The sequence below is a fragment of the Phocoena phocoena genome, chromosome 2 (assembly GCF_963924675.1).
Source record: "Phocoena phocoena chromosome 2, mPhoPho1.1, whole genome shotgun sequence".
NCBI lineage: Eukaryota > Metazoa > Chordata > Mammalia > Artiodactyla > Phocoenidae > Phocoena > Phocoena phocoena.
Window position 1 is genome coordinate 25,664,134 of NC_089220.1, and position 23,986 is coordinate 25,688,119.

A 23,986-nucleotide genomic window follows, 5' to 3' on the forward strand; every position below is an offset into this window, starting at 1 on the left:
GGCGAGCCGGGGCGGGGGCGGGGCCGGGGCCGGGGCCGAACGGAGGGAGACCTGGCGGGCGGCTGCGAGGAAGGGAGGCGGGCACTGGAGCGGGCGCGGGAGCGGGCGCAGGCGGCCGGCCATGATCGCGTCGTGCCTGTGTTACCTGCTGCTGCCGGCCGCGCGCCTTTTCCGCGCCCTCTCAGGTACCGGCCCTGTGTCCTGACGGGCGGGTGCCAGGCCCGGGCCTGCCTCGGCGGGGCCCCGCGGGGCCTGGGGCAGCGTGCGTCGTGGACGGCCTCACGACCACTTTCCCCCGGCAGTGCCAAGGTGTGGGGAGGCGGCCGTCGGCCCCGCCGTGCCTGTCCTGGACTAAACGAGGCCCGGGCCTGGCCGGCGAGCGTCGTGGGCGGGCCCCTCCTCACCCCTGTGACCTGGAGGTGTCGGGCCACAGTTAACGTGAGGCGGCTTGGGGAGGGGCCAGAGCTGCCCTTCTCTGGCCCCGGGGTTGCGGAGAGGTTCCGGTCCCGCTGAGTCACTGCCCTGGGGGTCGGGGAGGGTTGGCCGCTCGGGGCCTAGGCTAATGTCCGAATTCTCTGTGGACAGGGGCCAGTCGGCCCTGGGGGCGGATCTGTGGACTGAAGACAGAGACGTACCTGTTTTTCCCCTGGGTCAACTCCACACTCACCTTTCCCAGCCGCCTCTCAGCGGAGTCTGGTTGAAAAAACGGATGTTCAGAATCCAGAGACACATTGAAACTTCAGCTTTGAAGCAATGTCCCGTGCGTTTAGAGATGTAGTGGGGTGGAGGCAATGCCCAGCGGGTACTTAGAGAAGAGTTATTGTTTAACTTTGCCATGATCTGCCTGCGCTCCCCACTCCTGGTCTTTGACTTTCCCGAGGCTCTTTTTTTTTTTTTTTTTTTTTAACATCTTTATTGGGGTATAATTGCTTTACAATAGTGTGTTAGTTTCTGATTTATAACAAAGTGAATCAGCTATACATATACATGTGCTCCCATGTGTCTTCCCTCTTGCGTCTCCCAACCACCCACTCTCCCCCTCCCACCCCTCCAGGCTGTCCCAAAGCCCCGAACTAATATCCCTATCCCTGTGCCTTGCGGCTGCTTCCCCCTAGCTATCTACCTTACTACGTTTGTTAGTGTGTATATGTCCATGATTCTTTCTCGCCCTGTCAAAACTCACCCTTCCCCCTCCCCATATCCTCAAGTCCGTTCTCCAGTAGGTCTGCGCCTCTATTCCTGTCTTATCCCTAGGTTCTTCATGACATTTTTTCCCCTTAAATTCCATATATATGTGTTAGCATACGGTATTTGTCTTTGTCTTTCTGACTTACTTCACTCTGTATGACAGACTCTAGGTCTATCCCCGAGGCTCTTATGAGACCATCAGTTCCTCTGGGAGATCCCACAGAACCCCCAGACTTTTCTCTGGCATTTTAGGGGGCAGGACAGACCAAGAAGGACTTTTAGAAATCAGATGTCCAACTGTTTGCATTCTGTGCTTTTCCTTTCTGGAACTTTACACAATATGTGTGTGTGTGTAATTTCTGTTCCTATATGTTTCATATAAAACATTTAATGTATGTATGTGTATGTTTGTATCTGCCACTAGAATGCGGGCTCCAGGAGGGCAGGGCCATGTCTGTTTTGCTCACTGTATCTAGTGCTAGCATACTACCCAGAATGCAGTAGGCACTCAATTCGGGAATGTCTTGTGTGTACATACTTCTCAGAAATGAGGAACTCCACAGAAGTCATTGTTTTCAGAGAACTAATGCATATTCTTCTAACCATGTTGCTGTCATTTCTGGAGCTCTGCCAGTGTCCATAATGGCAGCCGTAGTGACATATACTAGTCCAGAGGTTTCTAGACCAGTAGTCAGAGTTTTAGGTATGTCAGAGGAAGGGCCGCCTCCCCCCACCCACTTGCACACACCTATTAAAGTAGTCCCATTTGTATTTGTACATTTGGTTTCTACAGATTTTCTTTTAATAAAAGAATTCTGCTGCTGAAAAACAAACCACCACCACCAACCAAAACCTGCTGAGTTTGAAAACTAATAACCTCACACATACAAATCAAAGAACTTCTGCCATGCGATACACATAGAGGATGTTTCAAAGGGCAGGGAATTAATAAGTTCCTGAGACTAAGGCCAGCAACCCAGCCCATGGGTTTAGAGCAGGGTTTCCCAGTCTCAGTACTGTTGACGTCTGGGCCTGGGCAGTTGGTTGTGGAGGTGTCTCTTGCACTGTAGGATATTCAGCAGTATCTTCATCCTATAACCACTAGATGCCAGTGTAGCATCCCCACAGTTGTGAAGACCACTGTCTCCAGACAATGCAGAAATGTTCCCTGAGGGCAAAATCACCCCTGGTTGAAAAACCACAGGTTTGAGGGACGTAAATCCACATAGACCCTAAATAAGATAGTGTCTTTCAACGTTTGAACCATTTTGAAGTTTTTCTTGCCTTTTAAAAAAAAGAGCTGATAAAATAAATCTCTGGTGATTGAGGGTCATCATCATACATGTCACTTGTCCTATGCTAAAAATAAGTGACTTAGTGTGTGTTGGTGGGGGGAAGTTTTGTTTGCACCAAAATACTGTGCTTGGATTTTGGGGGCTCCAATTTTATAGTTTTTCCCACCTGCTTTTTGCCTGTTGGCTGTCACTATGGCTGCCGTAACAGAGAGGTGGCAGCTGTCTCTTGCTGTCAGTTGTTGGCACCTTCTGATTTACAGCCGCTAGAGTACTATGGAATGGGAAAGATGATAATGAAGTCTGTGAAGATTTATGAGTAGAATAAATAGATTTGAGAAGTGGACCCAGGGCCTTTGCTAAGAGAGAGATTGTACAGATTTTGAGACACCCTTTTTGTCTACTTTAGGCCTTTTTCTTTTAGAATGCATTCATAGATTAGTGGATTTATAGAACTAGAAAAGCTCTTGGGGATTATCTAGTTCAAACTTCCCTTGTCCTCATTTTACAGTCAAGAGTGAGTCCATCTCACTAGGGCCATTGTCCGAGGTCACATAGCTTTGTTAATTTCAGTGCTAGGCCATAACCCACAGTTCTGACACATGGTCAAGTGCTGGTTCCAGTGTAATGCGGCTCTTAGAACCAGAGAGTTGATGTTAATAGGAATCTTAACCTCCAGATAAAAGGAGTGTGGTTGTATGTGTCCATCTCTGTCCTAGATTATGTGGGATAGCCATTCTTTCATTCACACACTGAATATTTATCAGATCCCTACCATATGAATTAGTTAATACTTGCAGAGCATTTAGAACAGTGCCTGGCACATAGTAAGCGCTTTGCTCTGATGATGATGTTCCAGGCACTAAAATGGGCAGGCTCAGTGATGGTACAGTGATGAGCAAGGTGGACATGATTCTTGCTTGTATGAGACTTATTAGAAGTTGGGAGAAGAGAATGGGTTGGGTGATGCTGTCATCTTATAACATGGTATCTTGGCTTTCTTCTTAGATGCTTTTTTCACATGTCGAAAAAATGCCTTCCTGGCGAAGAGCTCGTCCCCCCAGGTAGACGGCGACTTTGCCATGGCCCCTCGGGGCCCCGACCAGGAGGAATGTGAGGGCCTGCTGCAGCAGTGGCAAGAAGAAGGGTCAAGCCAGGCACTCTCAACTGTGAGCGAGGGTCTACTTGTAGATAAGGGAGTAGCTGAGAGCAGCCTGGCGCACCTGATGGATAATCCTGGAGAACAGGATGCTGCTTCAGAAGACAAGTGGTCCAGCAGGCAGCTGAGTGACCTGTGGGCAGCAGAGAACCTGGAGGAGCCTTTCCCTGAGGTGCTAGGAGAGGACCCACTGCCAGAGGTCGAGGGCCCAATGTGGGCAGAAGTCCCGGTGCAGACTGGCCCCCAGTATGCAGACTGTGCTGTCCTCCCAGTGGGTGCCCTGGCTGCAGGGCAGTGGGAAGAGGACCCCGCAGTGGTGGCCTGGAGTATAGCACCGGAGCCTGTGCCCCAGGAAGAGGCTTCCATCTGGCCCTTTGAGGGCCTGGGGCAGTTGCAGCCTCCCCCAGTGGAAATCCCATATCATGGTGAGTCTGACAACCGGCTGGGTGAGCCGGGGCAGCAGGTTGTCTCGGATGTGCACACAGTCACTGCTAAAGTTCTCTTGTGTGGAGCTCTGCTGCTGCATTCTGTTTTTCTGAGACTCCTGCAGTGGCAGATCCAGAGGGGCCTTAGAGAGCATTTCATCCAGCCCCGTGGCCTTTCAGATGAAGTGATCACGGCACAGAGAGGTAGCAGGACATGCCTAAAGTCACGTAGCTAGGTAGTGGCAGAACTGAAAGCAGACCATAGCTCTGATTCTCTACATTATTGGTTCTCTGGAGGTGACCTGGGGTAGCGGTGGAGAGCTCTCAGGGCTCCACTCTCTGCCTCGACCAGGATAACTCCATTTTTATCTGTGTTATATATCGGGCTTCCATTAAACTTTGGAGAATGAGTGCTGTGGCTCACATAGGTTTGAAATCCACTCTGCAGCTCCCTGCTCGAGGGCACATGGGAGACACATTATGGTTTCTGGCTCTGTAGGCATTTTCAGGTTTAGCGGTCAGAAAACACCCAAGGCTGAGATTACTCTAGAAATGTCTTTAATCTCAGATGACTATTAAGCACATACATCTGAGTGGTTCCCCAGAGACCCATGGATTTATGAGAAGTGAGAAATTGTTGGCCATATTTAGTGAACTTGTACTAGGTGCCAGGTACTATGCTAGGCACTAGGGATACAGTGATGAACAGGCCAAGATTATCTTAGGCTTTGTGGAGTTTATTGTCTCGTCTGAGAATGTCCTTAGAGTGTTGTTCAAATCACCACAGAAAGGGATGAATGACAGGGAAAATGAAAAAAAGAACTCGTCACAGTATCATGGAGTCAGGAGTGGAGATGGTGGGCCCTGTGAATAACATGGACTTACCATGGACCTCTTCTTCCCGACACCTTTGCAGAAATCTTGTGGCGAGAATGGGAGGATTTCTCCACTCAGCCAGATGCTCAGGGCCTGGAGGCGGGGGATGGCCCTCAGTTCCAGTTCACTCTGATGTCCTATAACATCCTGGCTCAGGACCTGATGCAGCAGAGCTCAGAGCTCTATCTGCATTGCCATCCAGACATCCTCAGTTGGAACTACCGCTTTGCGAATCTCATGCAGGAATTCCAGCACTGGGATCCCGATGTGAGTGAAGATGGGGAGATGTGCCGTCCTGCATTTGCTCTGGACCCTGGCTGTTCCCCAATGCTCTTAGAAAATGAATTGAACCCCACAGTTGTTCATATGATTGGTCTCCTGCCTAGGACTGGTGCTTGCCTGCCTGGTATAATGAGTTTGGGGCAGATGCTAAGAAGACTGTCCGTGGGTGCACACTTTCTAGCACCTTTGTGCAGGCAGGGAGACATGAGGGATTCAAGGAGCAGGAAGATCCAGCGCATGTATCTGATCTCAGCTTAACTCTGGGCCTGTTCTTGCTGGTAGTGGCTATCAGGGAAGAGTCAGCACCAGGGGAAGTTTCAGTGTGACCCAGCCTGAGACCCACAGCAGCTTCCCATGTGGCTTCAGTGCCTGCTCCTGGGGGGGAGTCGTACTCCAGGGCCCTCCATTACTCTGGAGTGATTGGATTCGTTGTCATTTCCAGATCTTGTGTCTCCAGGAAGTCCAGGAAGACCATTACTGGCAGCAGCTGGAGCCCTCTCTGAGAATGATGGGTAATGCCGCTCCCTGGCACATTTGCCAGTCTTTCTTCCTACGGCCCTGTCTGCTCTCTCCTGAATGCACTGTATCTTTCTTTCATCTCAGTAAACCCTCAGTCTCATCTGTGAGCTAGCTTCTTTGTGTGGGTGAGGAGAGTCCTGAAGTTTTAAAGCAATTCTGACATATATTTCCATTTAATCCTTGAAGTAACCAACCCTGTGAGGCTGAATATTATTATCCCCATTTTACAGGGCGGAAACTGAGGTTCAGAAAATTTGTGTGACTAGCTCAAGGTCACAAAGCTATAAGTATGAAACTCATAGGTTGTGGAGCCTGGACTCCAGCTTGTCTGACCCTAGAGTCCATGCTTTTCCTGTCAGGTTATTGCTTCATACCCTTCTGTCCCTCCTTCCCCTTCTAGCCACTCAGTCATCTGGTTACAACTGTAAGGGAGCCTCTGCAGAACCAAGGAATTGGCAAGGGCAAGGACTCCCCTTATTGAACTGCAGGAGCAATGCATTAGGCACACATGCCTGGGCTACTGCCACTGGGTAGAGGGACCCTAACCCATCTTCAAGGACTCTTACCCATCTCCTTGGTGGGGTGTTCCTTGCAGGCTTTACCTGTTTCTACAAGAGGAGGACTGGGTGTAAGACAGATGGCTGTGCTGTCTGCTACAAGCCCACGCGATTCCGTCTGCTCTGCGCCAGCCCTGTGGAGTACTTTCGGCCTGGCTTGGAGCTCCTCAATCGGGACAATGTGGGCTTAGTGTTGCTGCTGCAGCCACTAGTCCCAGAAGGCCTGGGGCAAGTCTCAGTGGCCCCCTTATGTGTGGCAAATACTCACGTCCTGTACAACCCACGTCGGGGCGATGTCAAGCTAGCCCAGATGGCCATTTTCTTGGCTGAAGTGGACAAGGTGGCCAGGTTGTCAGATGGCAGCCACTGCCCCATCATCTTGTGTGGGGACCTGAATTCTGTCCCTGATTCACCTCTTTACAACTTCATCAGGGATGGAGAACTCCAGTACCATGGGATGCCGGCCTGGAAGGTGAAATGGGAGAGGCCACTGTGGGGTTGGCTTAGGGAGAGATTTTGGTGTTGGCATCTGGTGTTGCTTCTGTGGCAGGGACCTCAGTTACACCTGTTCTGGCTTCCTCTGGCTTTTTCTCATTCTATTGATAGCTGGTACCCAAGCCTGGAAGTTAGGAGCTTGTGAGTGCCTTTGGTATATTGGAATCCTTTCAGTTTTTATCATTAACTTATGTTTAATTTACAAGTACCTAAGTATATATGTAAGTGCATGTAAGTACACAAGTGCATCCCTTTAAGGATTCAGACATTTTAAAATAAGACCAAAGCCCCCTTTATTACCTACATTTCCCACGTCTCCACTTAGAGTCAAGTAATAACTGTTCAAAGTTTGGTGGTGTTCTTCCAGGTCATTTTCTATGCATTTGCAGTAGTATCTAAGCTGTTGTGATGATGTAATTATAATCTACATTTATTAAGCACTTACTGTGTGCCAGGTGCTATTTTAAGCACTTTACATGTATTAACTCATTAATTTTCACAATTTCTATCATTCCTTCCATTTTATAAATGAAAAAGCTAAGGTGTAGAGAAGTTAGGCAATTTGCTTACTCTAGTTTTTGCAGGTAGTGAGTGGTGGAGCCAGGATTTGTAACCAGGTAGTCTGGCCCCAGAGCTCTTGCCCTCCAATACTATGCTGTGATTGCTTCTAACACCTGGTATATAATGTACTGTGTGTGTTTATAAATGTGATATATTTTGTATATTTCATTTTGTAGCTTGTTTTTTTTCACTCAACAATGTACATATGTATCTGTCTCATTCCTTTTAACTGCTGAATGTTTATAACCTAGGTATCTTACAGTTTTATTGTAGTGTATTTAGCTCTACTGAGGAGCATTCAGCTTGTGCTGATTTCTGTACATGTCACTTAATCTCCTTGTTCCTCTCTTTTGCCCCTGCTGATCCAATTTGTTGCTTAACTTTTGGCAAGGCACAGGAGAGAAAAGACATAAAATGACTGAATTATTGTTGAGCACTTTGGGCTTTTATTTTAATGAGGTTACTCAAGTGCCAGCGATGTCCTGGTTGCTCCATGGGCAAAGAAAGGCATTATCCTGCCAGGAAGCTGCTGTTATCAAGGGGCTCAGGGAATGGGAAGAAGAATTTACTAAGTGCCTACCACGTGACAGCTGCCGTTAAGCATAGTGATTAAGAGCACCATTTTGAAGCCAGATAGTCCTGCGTTCAGAGGCCTGCTCTGCCACCTTGGGCAAGTTACTTCACTTCCGTAAGCCCCATTTGCCTCGTCATACACTGGGGATATAATGGGACCTACTTCAGAGGGTTTTCTTTGGTGGATTACATAAAATAATGCACACAGTGTTTTCCAGTTTCTGCTTCAAAGGAAGCAGTCAGTGATTGGTAGTAGTTATGGTTACCAGGATTCTTAATTGTATGTGGTATTATTATCCCATTCAATAGTAGAGCATGTTGAACCCAAGAGAGTTAACTAACTTGCCCAAAGTCACACCGTAAATGGCCATTAAATGAAGGTGTGTTTTACTCCTGACGGCATACTGAAAATGTATGTCCTTGAGGGGCAGAGAGATTGTGTCTGTCACTGCTCTCTCCCCAGCACTTAGCTGGTGTTTTGCACATAGTTGGCATTCAAATATTTGTTGTTGTTAAATGAAATAAAGGGGGTTTTGCTACACACGTTGGAGATATGCAGATGACTGATGTTGCCGAATGTTTCCCCTACTACGTTCTGTCCGTTCCCAGGCTGCTCATTGGCTTTGACCGAGGATGGTGACGTAGATACGGTAAAGTGCTTTGGTGAATTTCCCATTTGGTTTGACCCCGTGGTTTCCCAGTAATAGGCTTAAGATGCTAGACTTTGATCCAGAAGATCCAAAGATCAGGATAAATCTTTTCCCGCTGCAAATTAAAGCCCCTGGAAGTTGACATTCCCTGGGCAGAGTAGTGTAGATGTTTCTGAGCTGAAATTTAGGGACCATATGTTCATACAGTTCTGTTCTCTTTGACTCGCATACCTCACTCTCTTAACCCCTTATTCCTGTCTCATGGATATTTCAGTGTTTCTAGTAAAAAAAATAAAATAATGGTTTTAAATAGCTCCTTATTTTTAACTTTCCCCTGAGACTTATGTGTTTTGCTTGTGTTACGTACATAGTATGTGACTGTGTGTGTGTGTGTGTGTGTGTGTGTGTGTGTGTTTGTCTGCATGTCCCAAAACATGGGCTATTTCCTTTTTCCATCTCAGATTCCTTATTCCCATCTGTTCTTTCCTTGTAGGTATCTGGACAGGAAGACTTCTCCCATCAGCTTTATCAGAGGAAGCTGCAGGCCCCACTATGGCCCAGCTCCCTGGGCATCACTGATTGCTGTCAGTATGTCACCTCCTGTCACCCCAAGAGATCAGGTGAGCACATGCCACATTCTTGGTTGGTTGTCCCTCCGTGCCCATTTTGGGAGAAAGCTGGCACCTCAGTGACAAGAGAAAGTGTAATTCCCTCAATTCTCTTAGCACGTTCCTTTGTTTTTTTCATTGTCCTCCTCATGGTCACCCAATGAAATGGACAACTTTAAATCATAGCCATTGGAAAATCTCCTTGTCTTCAGAGCCAGACTTCCTCTGTGTCCCTACTTGTAAGCTTCTTGGTATTAAGGAAGTCTCAGCATGTGGCTCCTCTTCCTGTCTTTCACTCTATGGCTTTTCCTGGTTTACAGAGAAACGTAAGTATAGCCGAGACTTCCTGCTACGTTTCCGCTTCTGCAGCATCGCCTGTCAGCGACCTGTAGGACTGGTTCTTATGGAAGGAGTGACAGATACTAAGCCAGGTAATGGGAACTAAGCTTGTTCCCTAACTTGTTCCAACTAAGCTCGGTCCTCTTTCCTCTGCACCTCTGATATTTGTCAGTTATGTGGTTTCTTAGTCTTTTCTAGGTATGATTCTTAGAGATCAGCTTCTGGTAATAAGTATGCTTAGGGGGAAGGTCAGTGGAGTTCACCGGCCATGTGCAATGTGTTCAGAACATGGACCAGGAATCAAGAGACCTGGGTTCTAACTAGCTCTGAGACCTTGAGTAAGCCACAAGCTTTTTAGTATTAAGTTGCTAATAACTAGCATGTATACAGCATGTTTAAGAGAGAAAATACACTTGATGGGGCTTTGAAAATCATAAGGTGACAGTACTCCTGGATGTAATAACAAGTTACTCCTACTGAGAACTTCCAGATTGTAAGTAGCAGAGTATGCTTGATGTTCTCCCCTTCCTGTCTCTGAAAACACTCCAAAGCAACAAGGAGAATGAAAAAGAGAAATGCAAACTCCATCTTTGAGAAAGCTAGGAGACCTGAAGATATTTGAAATCATGAACCACAGCACAGGTGGAATGGTTGCAAGAAGCACTGGAGGTCATGCAGGGGTGCTGGAGCAGGTATGGAGAGACTGGTCTGTGGGGCCATATGGATCTCCAAAAGAACCAGCAGGGTGCCTTTCTCCGAGGTGAGGAGCGTACCCCGAGGCACGAAGTCAAAATCCCTTGTTTCATCAACAAGAATAAGATGCACAGGTTGTGAAAGGATATTGTCTGAACCTCTTTTGGTCCAAAGAGGCAGTAGAGGAAAGACTGATCAAGGAATCAAGCCAAATTTGCACGAAGCAGTCTGTTTAAGTGGTGGGGGGAGGTGTAATACTTAAACTGCATATTTCTTTTGGCTAGGGGGAAGTAAAGATGAACAGGACTCACACACAACCCTGCGTCATAAGGAAAAATGCCTGTTACTTGGAATGCGTACCCAGGTCTTCGCTTGTATAAGCTTTGTACCAATAGCTTGTACATAAAAACCTCAACTAATTCCAAGCTGGGCTGCCCAAAAGGAGCCAGCGTGAGATCTGTACTAAAATACTATAAGAAAAAGAGGTGGAAGAGCAGGAAAAGTAAAAGGCAGATAAAGAATACTTCGAAGATAAAAACTGTTGCCATGGAGCATATGAACGTTATGATTATTTTCCCATGAATAAAAAAAATTAAGCAATTGTCTTTATAAGAGTACAAAAATAAAATAATTGCTTTTATAAAATAAGTTCAAGCACATGGCAAGACATCAGTAGATGAAATGTAAACTGCAGAGCTCAGGAAAAAAGTGGAATAAAAAATTTAAGAATCACATAATGAATACAAAATTAGAAGCAGTCCAAGAGAGAATAGGCACTGCTGAAAACAAGGCAAGAGGCAGAGGCCAGGAAGGATAAAAAGCACTAGAAAGAAAATAACAGTAGTGGAAGTTAAAGAGATTCAACATACACATAGTTCGAGTTCACAAAGAAGAAATCCAGTATAATAGCACAAAGGGAATATTTAAAGGTATGATTCAGGGAAGATTTTCCCAAAATCAAGAGATCTGACTCTCCACATTGAGAAGGATATACCATGTCTCAGTAAAAAATGACATAGGAGAGTCAACAGTAAGACATCTTAGTGAAGTTAACAGAAGTCAAAGATAAAAGAATCGTTTGGGCAGAACCAAAAAAATTGGGCTATTTTTAAAGGTAAAAATAATCAGGTAGGCTTCAGATTTCTTAACATTAACATTTGACTCTGGAACACAGGAGAGAAAGGTTTCAAAGAAAGACGGTATGGTCAAAAATTTTATACTCAACCCAAAGCCTTTCATGAAGAAACTGCTAGACAACCAAGAAACTTAAGACAACCAAGCAGTGACTGAAAAAACTATAGTAAAAGGACTGGTGGTAAGCAATGAATTCATTTTTTTCTTGAAGGAATTTAACTTGAATTGGCATTTTGCAAAGAGCAGTGAACATTTCAATGGCTTGTTTTTTTTTAATTGCAAAGCTAGTGTATTATTACAACTGTGGTGATAGCAATAATAATAGTGGTGGCCACCATGCATAGAGCGACTGACGTGTGCTAGGAACTGGGATAAGTGCTTGGATCAGTTGGGCTCAGGCAGGGAAGCAGTGGCTCAATGTTTTAAGAATACAAAATCCTGGGCTTCCCTGGTGGCACAGTGGTTGAGAGCCCGCCTGCTGATGCAGGGGACATGGGTTCGTGCCCTGGTCTGGGAAGATCTCACATGCTGCGGAGCGGCTGGGCCCGTGAGCCATGGCCGCTGAGCCTGCGCGTCCCGCAACAGGAGAGGCCACAACAGTGACAGGCCCATGTACCGCCAAAAAAAAAAAAAGAATACAAAATCCTAAAGTTAAACAATAGTAGGATCCCACATAGGTAATTCCATGTTAAGAATAGGTTATTTTTAAACAATCAGTACTGTACTTGAAACATAAAATAAGCACTTCAATTTAATAACAAAATAAGAACCTTTAAAATACACTGACAATCACTTTGTAAGTAGAATCATTATATGGGGGAAAATATCCAGTTCACTAACAGTACCCAATAATAGCAGTATTTTCAAAATTGAGATTAAATTTGGATAAACACACCCATCCTCCACATACTGTGAACATACCCTTCCGTTTGTTTAGTATCCCCACCCAGGGCCAAATAGGGTCCTGATGAATCTCTTTTAAGGACTCCAAATCTAAAAACCTACCACCAGTTTTAGACCATGAGTAGAAAGACTTCAGGTGCAGTACAAGGAGATCATAGTGCGTGATCTTTTTTTCTAGAGGATTTGTTTAGATGTGCTAACAAATAATATTTCCAGTCCAATACCAGAGTCATCCACCTCAACTGTAGACATTCAAACTTGCCAAGTTGACTGTAACACTGACTTTAATGGGAAGCATCTTAATTGCCAAAGTAGCTACAGTGCTGGGGAGTGATGGTCTAACTTTCCAACAAGTTGACATTGCATTGTGCTGGAGTGTTCTACATCACACAAGTTGTATAATTAAAAAAAAAAATGTGATTCCCACTCTCCCCAACTCCCTTTGTGAAGGAATAATTCATAAGATGGGAATCTAAATTTTAAGTCCCCCTCTTGTAAATATTTTTAATTATTAGTGGTTTATTCTTTCCAGTATGGTTCTTAAAGACACTGAAAGGGGTTACTCTGTTTTCTTTTTCATGAGCACTTGCACATTTCCATTTATCTCCAGAGCTTCAGGTCTTTTAACATGTAAAAATAAACCATGTGCCCAATTAAGTGCATTCTAGGAAAAAACAGTTGCTAATAAATGACTTCCGTAAACTATTATTAACAAACTGACCAGATGGCTACAGAGGAAAGGCTATCTGATCAGTTTTTGAACCAGGAAAGTTCTGAATCCAGCTCCTCCACTGGCCCATCCCTGCACAACTTATTATCCTCTTCCCAAGTACACTTGCAGAAGAACTTACTTGCTTGGCTGCTGCCAGTGCTGAATGGTCCAGGAAGATGTTGCAGCTCGGGTAGAGGCAGTTGTGGCCCATGTGCTCATGTCGCCTGGTGGGACAGGCAGAGGCCTTGAGTCCCACGTAACTGCTGGAGCAGTGCCGTTTGTACATAGTGCTGCATGGGTAGAACCTGGTGTTGAGAGAAGCAGTTTTCTTTCTTTCTTTTTTGTTTTTCTTTTCATGTACTAAAAAAAGACTTGATTTTTTTTATCCTCACACTAATATGAAAATTTGCCAAGTGTAAATGTCTAGTTTGGAAATCAGTCCATTGTCTTGCAGGTTCCAGCATTGCTAATGAGAAGTCTGCTGCCATTTTGATTCTTGATCCTTTCTTTGTATATCACCTATTTTGCCTCTCTGAGACTTTCTGGTTCTTATCTCTAATCCCTTGATTTCTGAAATCTCATGATGGTTTACCCTACTCAGGGTGTTGGTTTCATTCATTATTTTGGATACTCCACGGCCCTTTCAAATGGAAACTAATTTATTTCAAGTCACATAATTTTGCTGGTAATATTTCTTCAATAATTTCCTATCTTCTGCTTTCTCTTTTTGGAATTGCTGTTAATTGGATATTAGAATCTACCATCTGTGAGATGCTCTCAGCTTTTTCATTCCTTCTAGTGATTTTAAATTTCTGCCATTATATATATATATATATATATATATATATATATATATTTATTTATTTATTTATTTATTTATTTTTGGCTGTGCAAGGGCTTTCTCTAGTTGCGGCGAGCGGGGGCCACTCTTCATCGCGGTGCGCGGGCCTCTCACTGTCGTGGCCTCTCTTGTTGCGGAGCACAAGCTCCAGACGCGCAGGCTCAGTAGTGTGGCTCAGGGGCCTAGTTGCTCCGCGGCATGTGGGACCTTCCCAGACCAGGGCTCGAACCCGTGTCCCCTGCATTGGCAGGCAGATTCTCAACCACTGTGCCACCAGGGAAGCCCTGCCATTATATTTTTAATTTCCAAATCTCCTTTTAAAAGTTCCTTCTTTTTTTATACCATTGTTTTTTGGATTGTTTTTTTTTTAATGAATGCAATATTGCCTTTCTACTACTGAGGATGATAATTTTTAAAATTCCATCTGTTCCTTCCAAGGTCTTTTAATTAAGAGTTAGTTTCTTCCTACCCCACTGTTTGTTCCCAAAGATTCCATCAGGTGTCCATTCACATTTAGGAATGAGACATGAAAACGTAATGGCTCTGTGTGAGGGATGGTTCTAATTGGTGAGTTCATTGTGCCAGTTTTGATTTTCACCTCCCACCTCTTTTCTGGAGTAATGGTACCTCTGATTCCTGACCTCTTACATGATTCAGAAGCCTAAATTAGCTTGCCTCTTGCTGAAGAGAAAACCATTTTCAATATCCTGCTGGTCACTGTGATTTTTCTGATTCAAAATGAAGATATTAGTGTTAGGAACATTTATGTTCCAAATAACATCACATCAGTCATCACAAAATGAAACTGCAGTATTTAACAGGAATAATAGTCAGAAAATAACTAATGGTTGAAGGTTTTAATTCATCTTTCTCAGTTCACAATAGTTCAAGTAGATAAAAAATAACTGAGAATATAGAAGACTTAAATAACATGTTGTATGGTAAATCTGATGGATACATATCAAACTCTGAGCACTGAAAGCAGAGCAAAGACATCTTTTAAAATATCCACAGGAAATTCCTGAGAATTGGCCATATATTAGACTACCACAAAAAAAATTAGTAAATTTCAAACAGTAGAAATAGAATAGCTAACTTTCTGTGATCACACATGCATTAAAAATAGAAGTTAAAAGAATGCTATCATCTGGACGTTTAAAAAATTTCAAACAACTTTTGGGTCAAAGATGAAATTTAAACAAACTGCAGAGTGTGTAGAAAATAACAGTAATGAAAATACCATATATTTGTGGTATATAGCTAAAATAGCGTTCAGTGGAAAATTCATAGAATTATATAGAATATCTTGAATCAGAGAATTATATTGATAAGAAAAGATTAAAGTAAGTAAATTAAGTATCCCCCAAGTTAGAAAAGAGAACAAGCTGAAAGAAAGCAGAAGATGAAAATGAAAATAATTTAGAGAACAGAAAAACAGTAAGACTAATAAGCTCTAAAAATCGGTTTTTTGGGTGAAAAACATCTGTCAGATTAGCTAACCTATTTAAGGGGGCTGGGGAGGAGCAAGTAAAAGTATTCAGATGCAGAAGAATTAAGAGGATTATAAGGGGGTTCTTTTCTCAACTGAGTGCAAAAGAAATTGAAAACTTAGATGGCCTATGTTAATTTTAGAAAATGTAATTTACTAAAACTGATTGTGAAAGAAGAGACATAACATAAATAGATTACCACAGGGTGAAAAAATAGTGAAAGTTCTCAGAGATACAGTCCCACAAAAACACCATGTTCATGTTGATAGGAGAACATCATCAAACCTTTAAAGAACTTGTAATTCCATTACTGTTTAAATTGTTAAAGAGCACAGCAGAAGGGGGCCAAGTTATTTTTACAAAAGAAGTATTTGACACCAACACCTGACAACAGTTACACAGGAAAAGAAAATTACAGACCTTAATATTCTCCACTTATGAATATTGATGCAAAAAATGTACATAGAAGATCAGGAAACAGAATCTAACATCACATTTCAAGAGCAATATACTATGCCCAAGTAGAGTTTATCAGAAATATGAAGGTAGTTCAGTATTGGGAAATCTATTAATGTATTTATCATGCTAATAAATATATGAAATCTATTAAAAAATAGAAATGCATGTCATCCTGTAGATGTCAGAGACATTTGTTAAAATTCAACATCTATTCCAGATTCTTTTAAAAAGAACCTTCTTAAGGAAAAAATAGATAATTCCTTATACCCTTAAAATACATTTATCTTGGTCAGTCAGCGCTTTGGTGCACCATGGAGGAAGGGGCGTGGAGCCGCCAGATGCCTGAAAAAGCAAAAAAACAAAAGCATTCATCTCAATCCAAAAATGAGCATCTTGCTTCAAGAAGACAGTCTAGTAGCATTCCTGTCAAAGTTGGGAACAAGATAGGGATGACTACTGTCATTCAGCTGTGAGAGACACCAGCCACAGAATTAGAAATAGAACATAGAAATATAGACAAGAAAATAGAGGTAAACAATGGAAAGGAGGGGGTAAACTATTACTTGCTGTTAATATGGTTATATAACTGGTTATCCAAGAGAATCACCTAACAACTATTATTAGCATTAATTCTGGAAAGTATCTGGGCAGAATATTAATATACAGAAATCAATAGTATTCATATAATAAAATAATGATATATTTGTTATAAGATGTAATTTTAAGAAGACCCTATTTATAATAGCAACAAAAGGAAAACAATTTAACAGGGAAAATGTAGGAATATTTCATTTCATATAAATTAACAAATTTATTGGCATGAAGTTGTCCGTAACATTCTCTTACCTTTTTTTAAAAATAACTTTATTGAGGTGGAATTCACATACCATAAAATTCACCCATTTAAAATGTACAAATCAGTGGCTTTTAGTATATTCAGAGTTGTGGAACCATCATCACAATATAATTTTACAACATTTCATCACCCCCAAAAGGAATCCCATATTCATTAGCAGTTATTTTCCCTTTACCCCTCCCCTTGTAAAAACTCAACAGTGGACGTATGGGTTTCTGGACTCTCAGTTCTATTCCATTCATCTATATGCCTAGCCTTATGCCGGTACCACTCTGCCTTGATTACTTTAGCTTTGTATAAGTTTGAAATAGAGAAGTGTAAATCTTGTAACTTCATTGTTGTTTTTCAAGATTATTTTGGCTATTCTGGGTCTCTTATACATTTCTATGTGGATTTTAGGATCACCACGTCAATTTGTGCAAAAAAGTTAGTTGGGATTTTGGTAGGGATTTACAGATCTGTAGATCAGTTTGGGAAGTGTTACCATTTTAACAGTATTATCTTACGATCAGTGAACATGGAAGTTTTCCCATTTATTTAGATCTTTAATTTCTTTCCATGTTTTATAGCTTTCAGTGTGTCTTATACTTCTTTTGTAAAATTTAATTGTAACTACTTAAAATTCCTTTTGTTACTTTTATAAATGGAAATATTTTCTGAATTTCATTTTTGGATTGTTCATTGCTAGTGTATAGAGATGCAATTTTTGTATATCAGTCTTGTATCTTGCAATCTTTCAAACTCAATTTTTTTAAATGAATAAATTTATTTATTTATTTATTTTTGGCTGTGTTGGGTCTCCATTGCTGCACGTGGGCTTTCTCTAGTTGCGATGAGCAGGGATTACTCTTCGTTGTGGTGCACAGGCTTCTCATTGCGGTGGCTTCTCTTGTGGAGCAGGGGCTCTAGGCGCACGGGCTTCAGTAGTTGTGGCTCGTGGGCTCAGTACTTGTGGCACGTGGGCCCAGTAGTTGTGGCACATGGGCTCCGTAGTTGCAGCTCTCGGGCTGTAGAGCGCAGGCTCAGTAGTTGTGGCACATGGGCTTAGTTGCTTCGCAGCATGTGGGATCTTCCCCATCCAGGGCTCGAACATGTGTCCCCTGCATTGGCAGGCAGAGTCTTAACCACTGCACCACCAGGGAAGTCCCTCAAACTCATTTATTAGTCCTAATAGTTTTTTAGTGCATTTCTTAGGATTTTCTATATATAAGATCATGTCACCTTGCAAATAGAAATAGTATTACTTTTTTCCATTCCAATTTGGATGCATTTTATTTGTTCCATAATTGTCCTGGCTAGAACTCTTACTACAGTGTTGAGTGGTGACAGCGAATATTCTTGTCTTATTCCTGATCTTAGGGGTAAAGTTTTCAGTCTTTCAGCATTGAGTATGATGTTAGCCATGAGGTTTTTTTGTTTGCTTTTTATTTGTTTGTGTTTTGTGGATTCCCTTCATCAGATTGAGGAAGTTCTCTTTTATTCCTGGTTTTTTAAGTGTTGTGGGTTTGTTTTTTGGTCATAAAGGAGTGGATTTTGTCAGGTATTTTTTCTGTGACTATTCAGATAATCATGTGGTTTTTGCTCTTCAGTATTCTGTTAATATGATGTATTATATTAATTGATTTTCAGATGTCATACCAACCTTACATTTTTAGGATCAATCGTATTTGGTCATAGTATATAGTCATTTTTCTATTTTGCTGGATTTAGTTTGCCAGTATATTGTTCTGAGACTCGTTTTCCAACATGGGGGAGGAGGAGTTTCCCCCAACGCCAACAAATAATTCAACTCAATTCTGACACTGTCTCCCCAGCGATAGCATCAGATTCCACAGGTTAAGGGCTCAGTTCTACAAGACGCACCCCTCCAACACTTCAGGTGCCTGTCAAAAGACCAGGTTGTTCCCTGTGCTTCTTCTGACCGACTGGCTATAAATCAGAGGTTCCCACTATCCCCTCCTTCCTTGGGTTAGATTAATTTGCTAGAGTGGTTCACAGAACTTAGAGAAACATTTCACTTGCTAGATCATTGTTTTATTATAAAAGGATATAACTCAGGAACAGCTGTACAGAAGAGATGCATAGGGCAAGGTATGTAGGAAGGGATGTGGAGCTTCCATGCCCTCTCTGGGTGCACCATTCTCCCTCGAATCTCCATAAGTTCACCAACGTGGAAGCTTTCCAAACCCTGTCCTTTTGGGGTTTTATGAAGGCTTCATTACATGGGCGTGATTTATTAAATCCTTAGTCATTGGTGATTGATTCCACCTCCAACCTCTCTCCGCTCCCTAGAGGTCATAGGGTGGGACTGAAAGTTCCTCTAATCACATGGTTTGTTCCATTGGCAACCAGCCCCCAACCTTAGGTATTTTCCAAAATTGCCTCATGAACATAACAAAAGGCACCTTGCTCACTCTCAACACTCAGGAAATTCTAAGGGTTTGGGGAGCTTTGAACCAGCAACTGTGGACTCAGACTGTATATGAAGACTGACTATGTATGAGAAATATATATTTGGTCATCTGAATGACCAAATATACATTTCTTATAAATCACAGAACTGTAATTGTTGAGGCATTTTGCATCTACATTCATAGGCGATATTAGTCTGTAGTTTTCATTCTTTGTGACGTTTTTGTCTAGTTTTGATATCAGAATAATACCTCATAGCATGAGTTGGGAAGTGTCCCCTCTTTTATATTTTGGAAGTATTTGTGAAGGATTCATATTACTTTTTTAATGTTTAGCAGAATTCACTAGTAAAGCTATCTGAGCCTGGGCTTTTCTTTTTTTTGTTTTTTTTTTTTTGTGGTACGCGGGCCTCTCACTGTTGTGGCCTCTCCCGCTGCGGTGCATAGGCTCCGGATGCGCAGGCTCAGCGGCCATGGCTCACGGGCCCAGCCGCTCCGCGGCGTGTGGGATCTTCCCGGACCGGGGCACGCACGAACCCATGTCCCCTGCATCGGCAGGTGGACTCTCAACCACTGCGCCACCAGGGAAGCCCTGGGCTTTTCTTTGTGAGAATTTTTAAATTGCTAATTCAGTCTCTTTGTTATAGAACTATTCAGATTTTCTTCTTTTTCTTGAGTCAGTTTGTGTAGTTTTTGTCTTTTTAGGAATTTGTCCATTTTACCTAAGTCATCTAATTTGTTGGTATACAATTGCTTATTGTATCCCTATAATTTTTTTATTTCTTAAGGTTGGTTGTGATGGCCCCCTCTTTCATTCCTGGTTTTAGTAATTTGAGTTTTCTCTTTTTTTCTTGGTCAGTCTAGCTAAGGGTTTGTCAATTTTGTTGATCCTTGTTATCCTTTTTCTTAGTTTGGGTTGTTATAACAAAACACTACAGCCTGAGTAGTTTATAAACAACAGAAATTTATTTCTCACAGTTCTGGAGGCTGGAAGTTCAAGGTCAGGGTGCCAGCATGGTCCAATTTCGGTGAGAACCCTCCTCTGGGTTGCTGATTGCCAACTTACTGTTGCATCCATACATGGCAGAAAGGACAGCTCTCTGGGATCCCTTTTATAAGGGCATTAATCCTGTTCATGAGGGCTTCACCCTCAAGGCCAAATTACCTCCTAAAGGTGCCACCTCCTAATGCCATCACTCTGGGGGTTAAGATTTCAACATATTTTGGGGAGAGACAAACATTCAGTTCATAATACCTATTAATGTCAGTAAGATCTGTAATAATATTCCCTTTTTCTCTCCTGATATTGGTAATGTGTGTCTTTTTTCTTTGTGTATGGGTGTGTACATGTATAGGTGTGTATAAGTACGGATATGTATGTGTGCATACATATGTATACGCATACATAGATATATATATGCACACAATGGATGGTGGGTGATAGAAAATCTCTGGAGGAATACACCAGGAATTTGTTAACATTTGTTGCCTCTGGAGAGAGGAATTGAGTGGCAAGGTCCCAGAGTGGGAGGGAGCCTTTTCACTGATATTTTTCTCTACATTTTGATTTTTGTACCATGTGACTGTATTACCTAAAGAATGAATTTAAATTTTTTAAGAAGTTGCTGAGCCAGGGAAGAGATGTCTGTATTAGAGACCTCTGTCTGTCTGCTTCCTGAGGTTCTTGACTTTGGTCCATTGTTTTCTTCCTCTCCTCACCTTTTCTCTTTCCCTTTTCCCTTCTGGAACAATCCAGTCAAGGATCTGAGTGGGATTTCAGGGTGCAAGGTTCTAACCCTGCTTCACTGTCTGTGATTGATAAAACCCTCTCTCTCCGGTCTTCTACAGAGCGACCTGCTGGCTGGGCTGAGCCTGTGGTTGAGGAAGACATATCTGAGCCTGAGCCTGACTTCCCCAGGTAATCTTCTTCCAGTTCCCTTGTGCTTGCATTCCAGCCCCATCGAGGTGTATTAGAGAGATCCCTGTTGGCTCTCCTGGGGCTGATTTGGGCGAACACATTTTGCTGAGCTCTCTCTTCCCCTTGTGTGTGCTAAGTTTATGGAGGAACATACTGGTGTGCAGAGGCCAGAGGTGACCCACATAGGTTCTTGCAGATGAAAAGCCCCTGCCCTTTTCCTTTGGGAGTAAGGCCTCACAGAAGAGCTGGCTGACCCATGGACAAGGGTACATTAGGTATACTTCACCAGGTAGCAAGAGGAGAGTGGGGGGTGAGAAATGCCAGCAGGACTGTATATAAATGTGTCTGTTTCTAGGCTAATTTTAGCTAAGACTCTCAGCCTCTTAATTAGCATGGGAAGGCATTTGCTGAGGTTGAGTTATTTGGGATCATCCCTTAAAAAACTTGATAAAACCCACAGAGAAGTGACCTTGGGAAAAGTTCAGTAATGTTTGTTGACTGACATCTTCCCTTCCATCCCAGGAGGACTGTAGGCACCATCCAGCACTGCCTCCACCTGACCTCGGTATATACTCATTTCCTGCCCCAGCATGGCCGCCCAGAGGTCACCACAATGCCCTTGGGTCTTGGAATGACAGTAGATTACATCTTCTTCTCAGCTGAGTCCTGCGAGAATGGGAACAGAACTGGTAAGCTTGGTGGATCCTGGATTCCTAGAAGCCACCCCCAAGAGTCCCTGGGAACTGATGGTAGGTCAGGCATTTGATCACATGGCTTGGGCTGCTGGGACCTGACCAGCAAAGGAGCAGATCTCATACCTACCTGACACTGGTCATCCTCATCATACTTCCCTTAGGCCATTTGCCCACCTTCTCTTTTTATCCTTGTAGCATTAGAGAGATGTGGGCAGAACAAGCTGTCCCTCCATTTTTTTTTGTTTTTTGTTTTTTGCGGTACGCGGGCCTCTCACTGTTGTGGCCTCTTCCGTTGCGGAGCACAGGGTCCGGACGAGCAGGCTCAGCGGCCATGGCTCACGGGCCTAGCCGCTCTGCGGCATGTGGGATCTTCCCGGACTGGGGCACGAACCCGTGTCCCCTGCATTGGCAGGCGGACTCTCAACCACTGCGCCACCAGGGAAGCCCCGTCCCTCCGTTTTAAAGATGAAAATAGAGCACCAGGAGGTGCTCTACTGGATTTGTTCAGTGGCAGCTGGTTAGTAAGGGACTTGGTTTGGTTAGAAACCCTATTTCCTGTCTTCTCACCCCTCACAATAGTCACACTATAGCAGTCTATCAGCCCCATGCCTGTTTTGTTTAAAGCATGTCTTTTAAAATGTTTGGATTTTCTGTTGAGAAATCTAATTTTACATAGCAAATCTGGACTTCGGCTTCTCTCAGAAAATCGGAAGATCTTGTAATGCTGGGCTTGGACGTGCACTCTAGTTTGCCGCAGTCCCACCGAAGCCGCCCGGCTTCTTTCATTGACGTATCATGGCATATCTGAGAAAATGAGGCCTCCGCCAGAGGCGGCAGGAGGTGAGGGAGGATAGGGCCGCCAAGGAGACGCAGCCTCCTAAGGTGTGGCTCCCACGGGGCCCCCCCACCCCGTGCAGTTTGGCTGTGGCTGCCTTACCCACCGGCCTCCGCTTTGTGCTCCAGATCGCAGGCTTTGTCACGATGGAACTCTCAAGCTCCTGGGCCGGCTCTCCCTCCTCTCTGAAGAGATCCTCTGGGCTGCCAATGGCTTACCCAACCCCTTCTGCTCTTCAGACCACCTCTGCCTACTGGCCAGCTTTGAGATGGAAGTCACCGCCCTATGACAGTCTCCCAGGGGAAGAGAGCTTCTCTTCCAGAAGAGCCACCTGGATCAGAGACTGTGGAAATATCCCATGCTTCTGGAAACTTAGCTCCAAGCAACTTACGTCCCCTCCCCTCCCCTCCTTGTTCCCTTTCTCCCATGGCTAGATTTCCTCCAGGCCTGTCCACATTCTCTGCCTGTGGTCCGTGCCCCGCCCCAGCCTCTTCCTAAACCTGTGCCACATACTGGGTGGCCCTGGGAGAGGTGGAAGGGGGGGTTCCCCCTTCCTTCCATGTATCCAGCGCTCCCCCTTGATTTTTAATTACCAGGGTTGCGGGAGCTATTGATCTCATTGCTTATTTGTATTCAGGCTGTTTCTTGGTGGGGTGCCTTCTGACCTGACCTTCTCCCTGCCTGAGACCCCTGGGCCCAGCCCTCTTGCCAGACACACACGTGTGAGATGTGTGTTGTGTGTGCATCCTCTCGGGGTGGGACTGCTCTGCGTAGTCATGCCTGTCTCTGACTAGCCCACTTTCCACACTGGGGCTGTCAGCCTAGGGGCAGGTGGAGGGCGTGACCGGGTAGCTGTGTGCTGCCAGGCACATGGGCACCTGGCTGCCAGCGGCAGGAGCGTGGACCCGTCTCTCCTTTTATCGTCTGTGTTTCGTTAGGTGTCCATCCTGCCAACCAGGGCATCCTCATCGTCCGGGCTCTGGTAACAAGTGGGCCCCACGAGCTGGAGCAGCGGATTCAGGGATGCCCTTGACCCAGAGCTCCCCACAGGCCTGGCATGCTTCCTCCAGGGCTCATCCCTTTCCCCAGGCTGCCCTGTGGGAGGCCAAAGTTTGAACCCTTGTGTGGGGTCAGTGGGCAGGGGTAGTGGACTGAGGTGCCAGACTCTTTAAGCATGAGGAGGAAGAACTGTCAGGGAGCTCCTATCTCACTGGAGGACTGCGGCGAGGGTGGGAGTCCCAGCGGGGAGGGAGCCGGCAGGTTCTGCAGCTGCCTCAGCTGGGACGCAAGACCTCAGGGACTTGTTCCCTCCCCTCTGCACAGCTAAGCTGCAGCTCTCTGGTCCTCTCCTCCCACTGCTTTTTACTCTTTGCTGCCTCCCCCACCCCCTTCCTTTTTTCCCCTAGAAAAGCCTGGTATTTAGCTCAGGCCAGACCTTCTCAGCAGAAAGGTGGCCCTGGGCAAAACTGGAGGTGGCGGTGCCCCACCTCCGGCAAGGCCTCGACGGCTCATGGC

General features: G+C 44.3%; 1 protein-coding gene across 1 annotated transcript; it reads left to right on the forward strand.

The window, feature by feature from the left end:
• Positions 1 to 121: 121 nt before the first annotated feature.
• ANGEL1 (angel homolog 1) lies at positions 122 to 22,760 on the forward strand. Its single transcript, XM_065871648.1, has 11 exons — positions 122 to 185; positions 3,489 to 4,064; positions 4,981 to 5,207; positions 5,665 to 5,734; positions 6,337 to 6,795; positions 8,537 to 8,577; positions 9,071 to 9,197; positions 9,506 to 9,616; positions 20,872 to 20,941; positions 21,467 to 21,630; positions 22,600 to 22,760. The coding sequence occupies exons 1-11, from the start codon at positions 122 to 124 to the stop codon at positions 22,758 to 22,760; spliced, it is 2,070 nt and encodes a 689-aa protein (XP_065727720.1).
• The last annotated feature ends 1,226 nt before the right edge of the window (positions 22,761 to 23,986 follow it).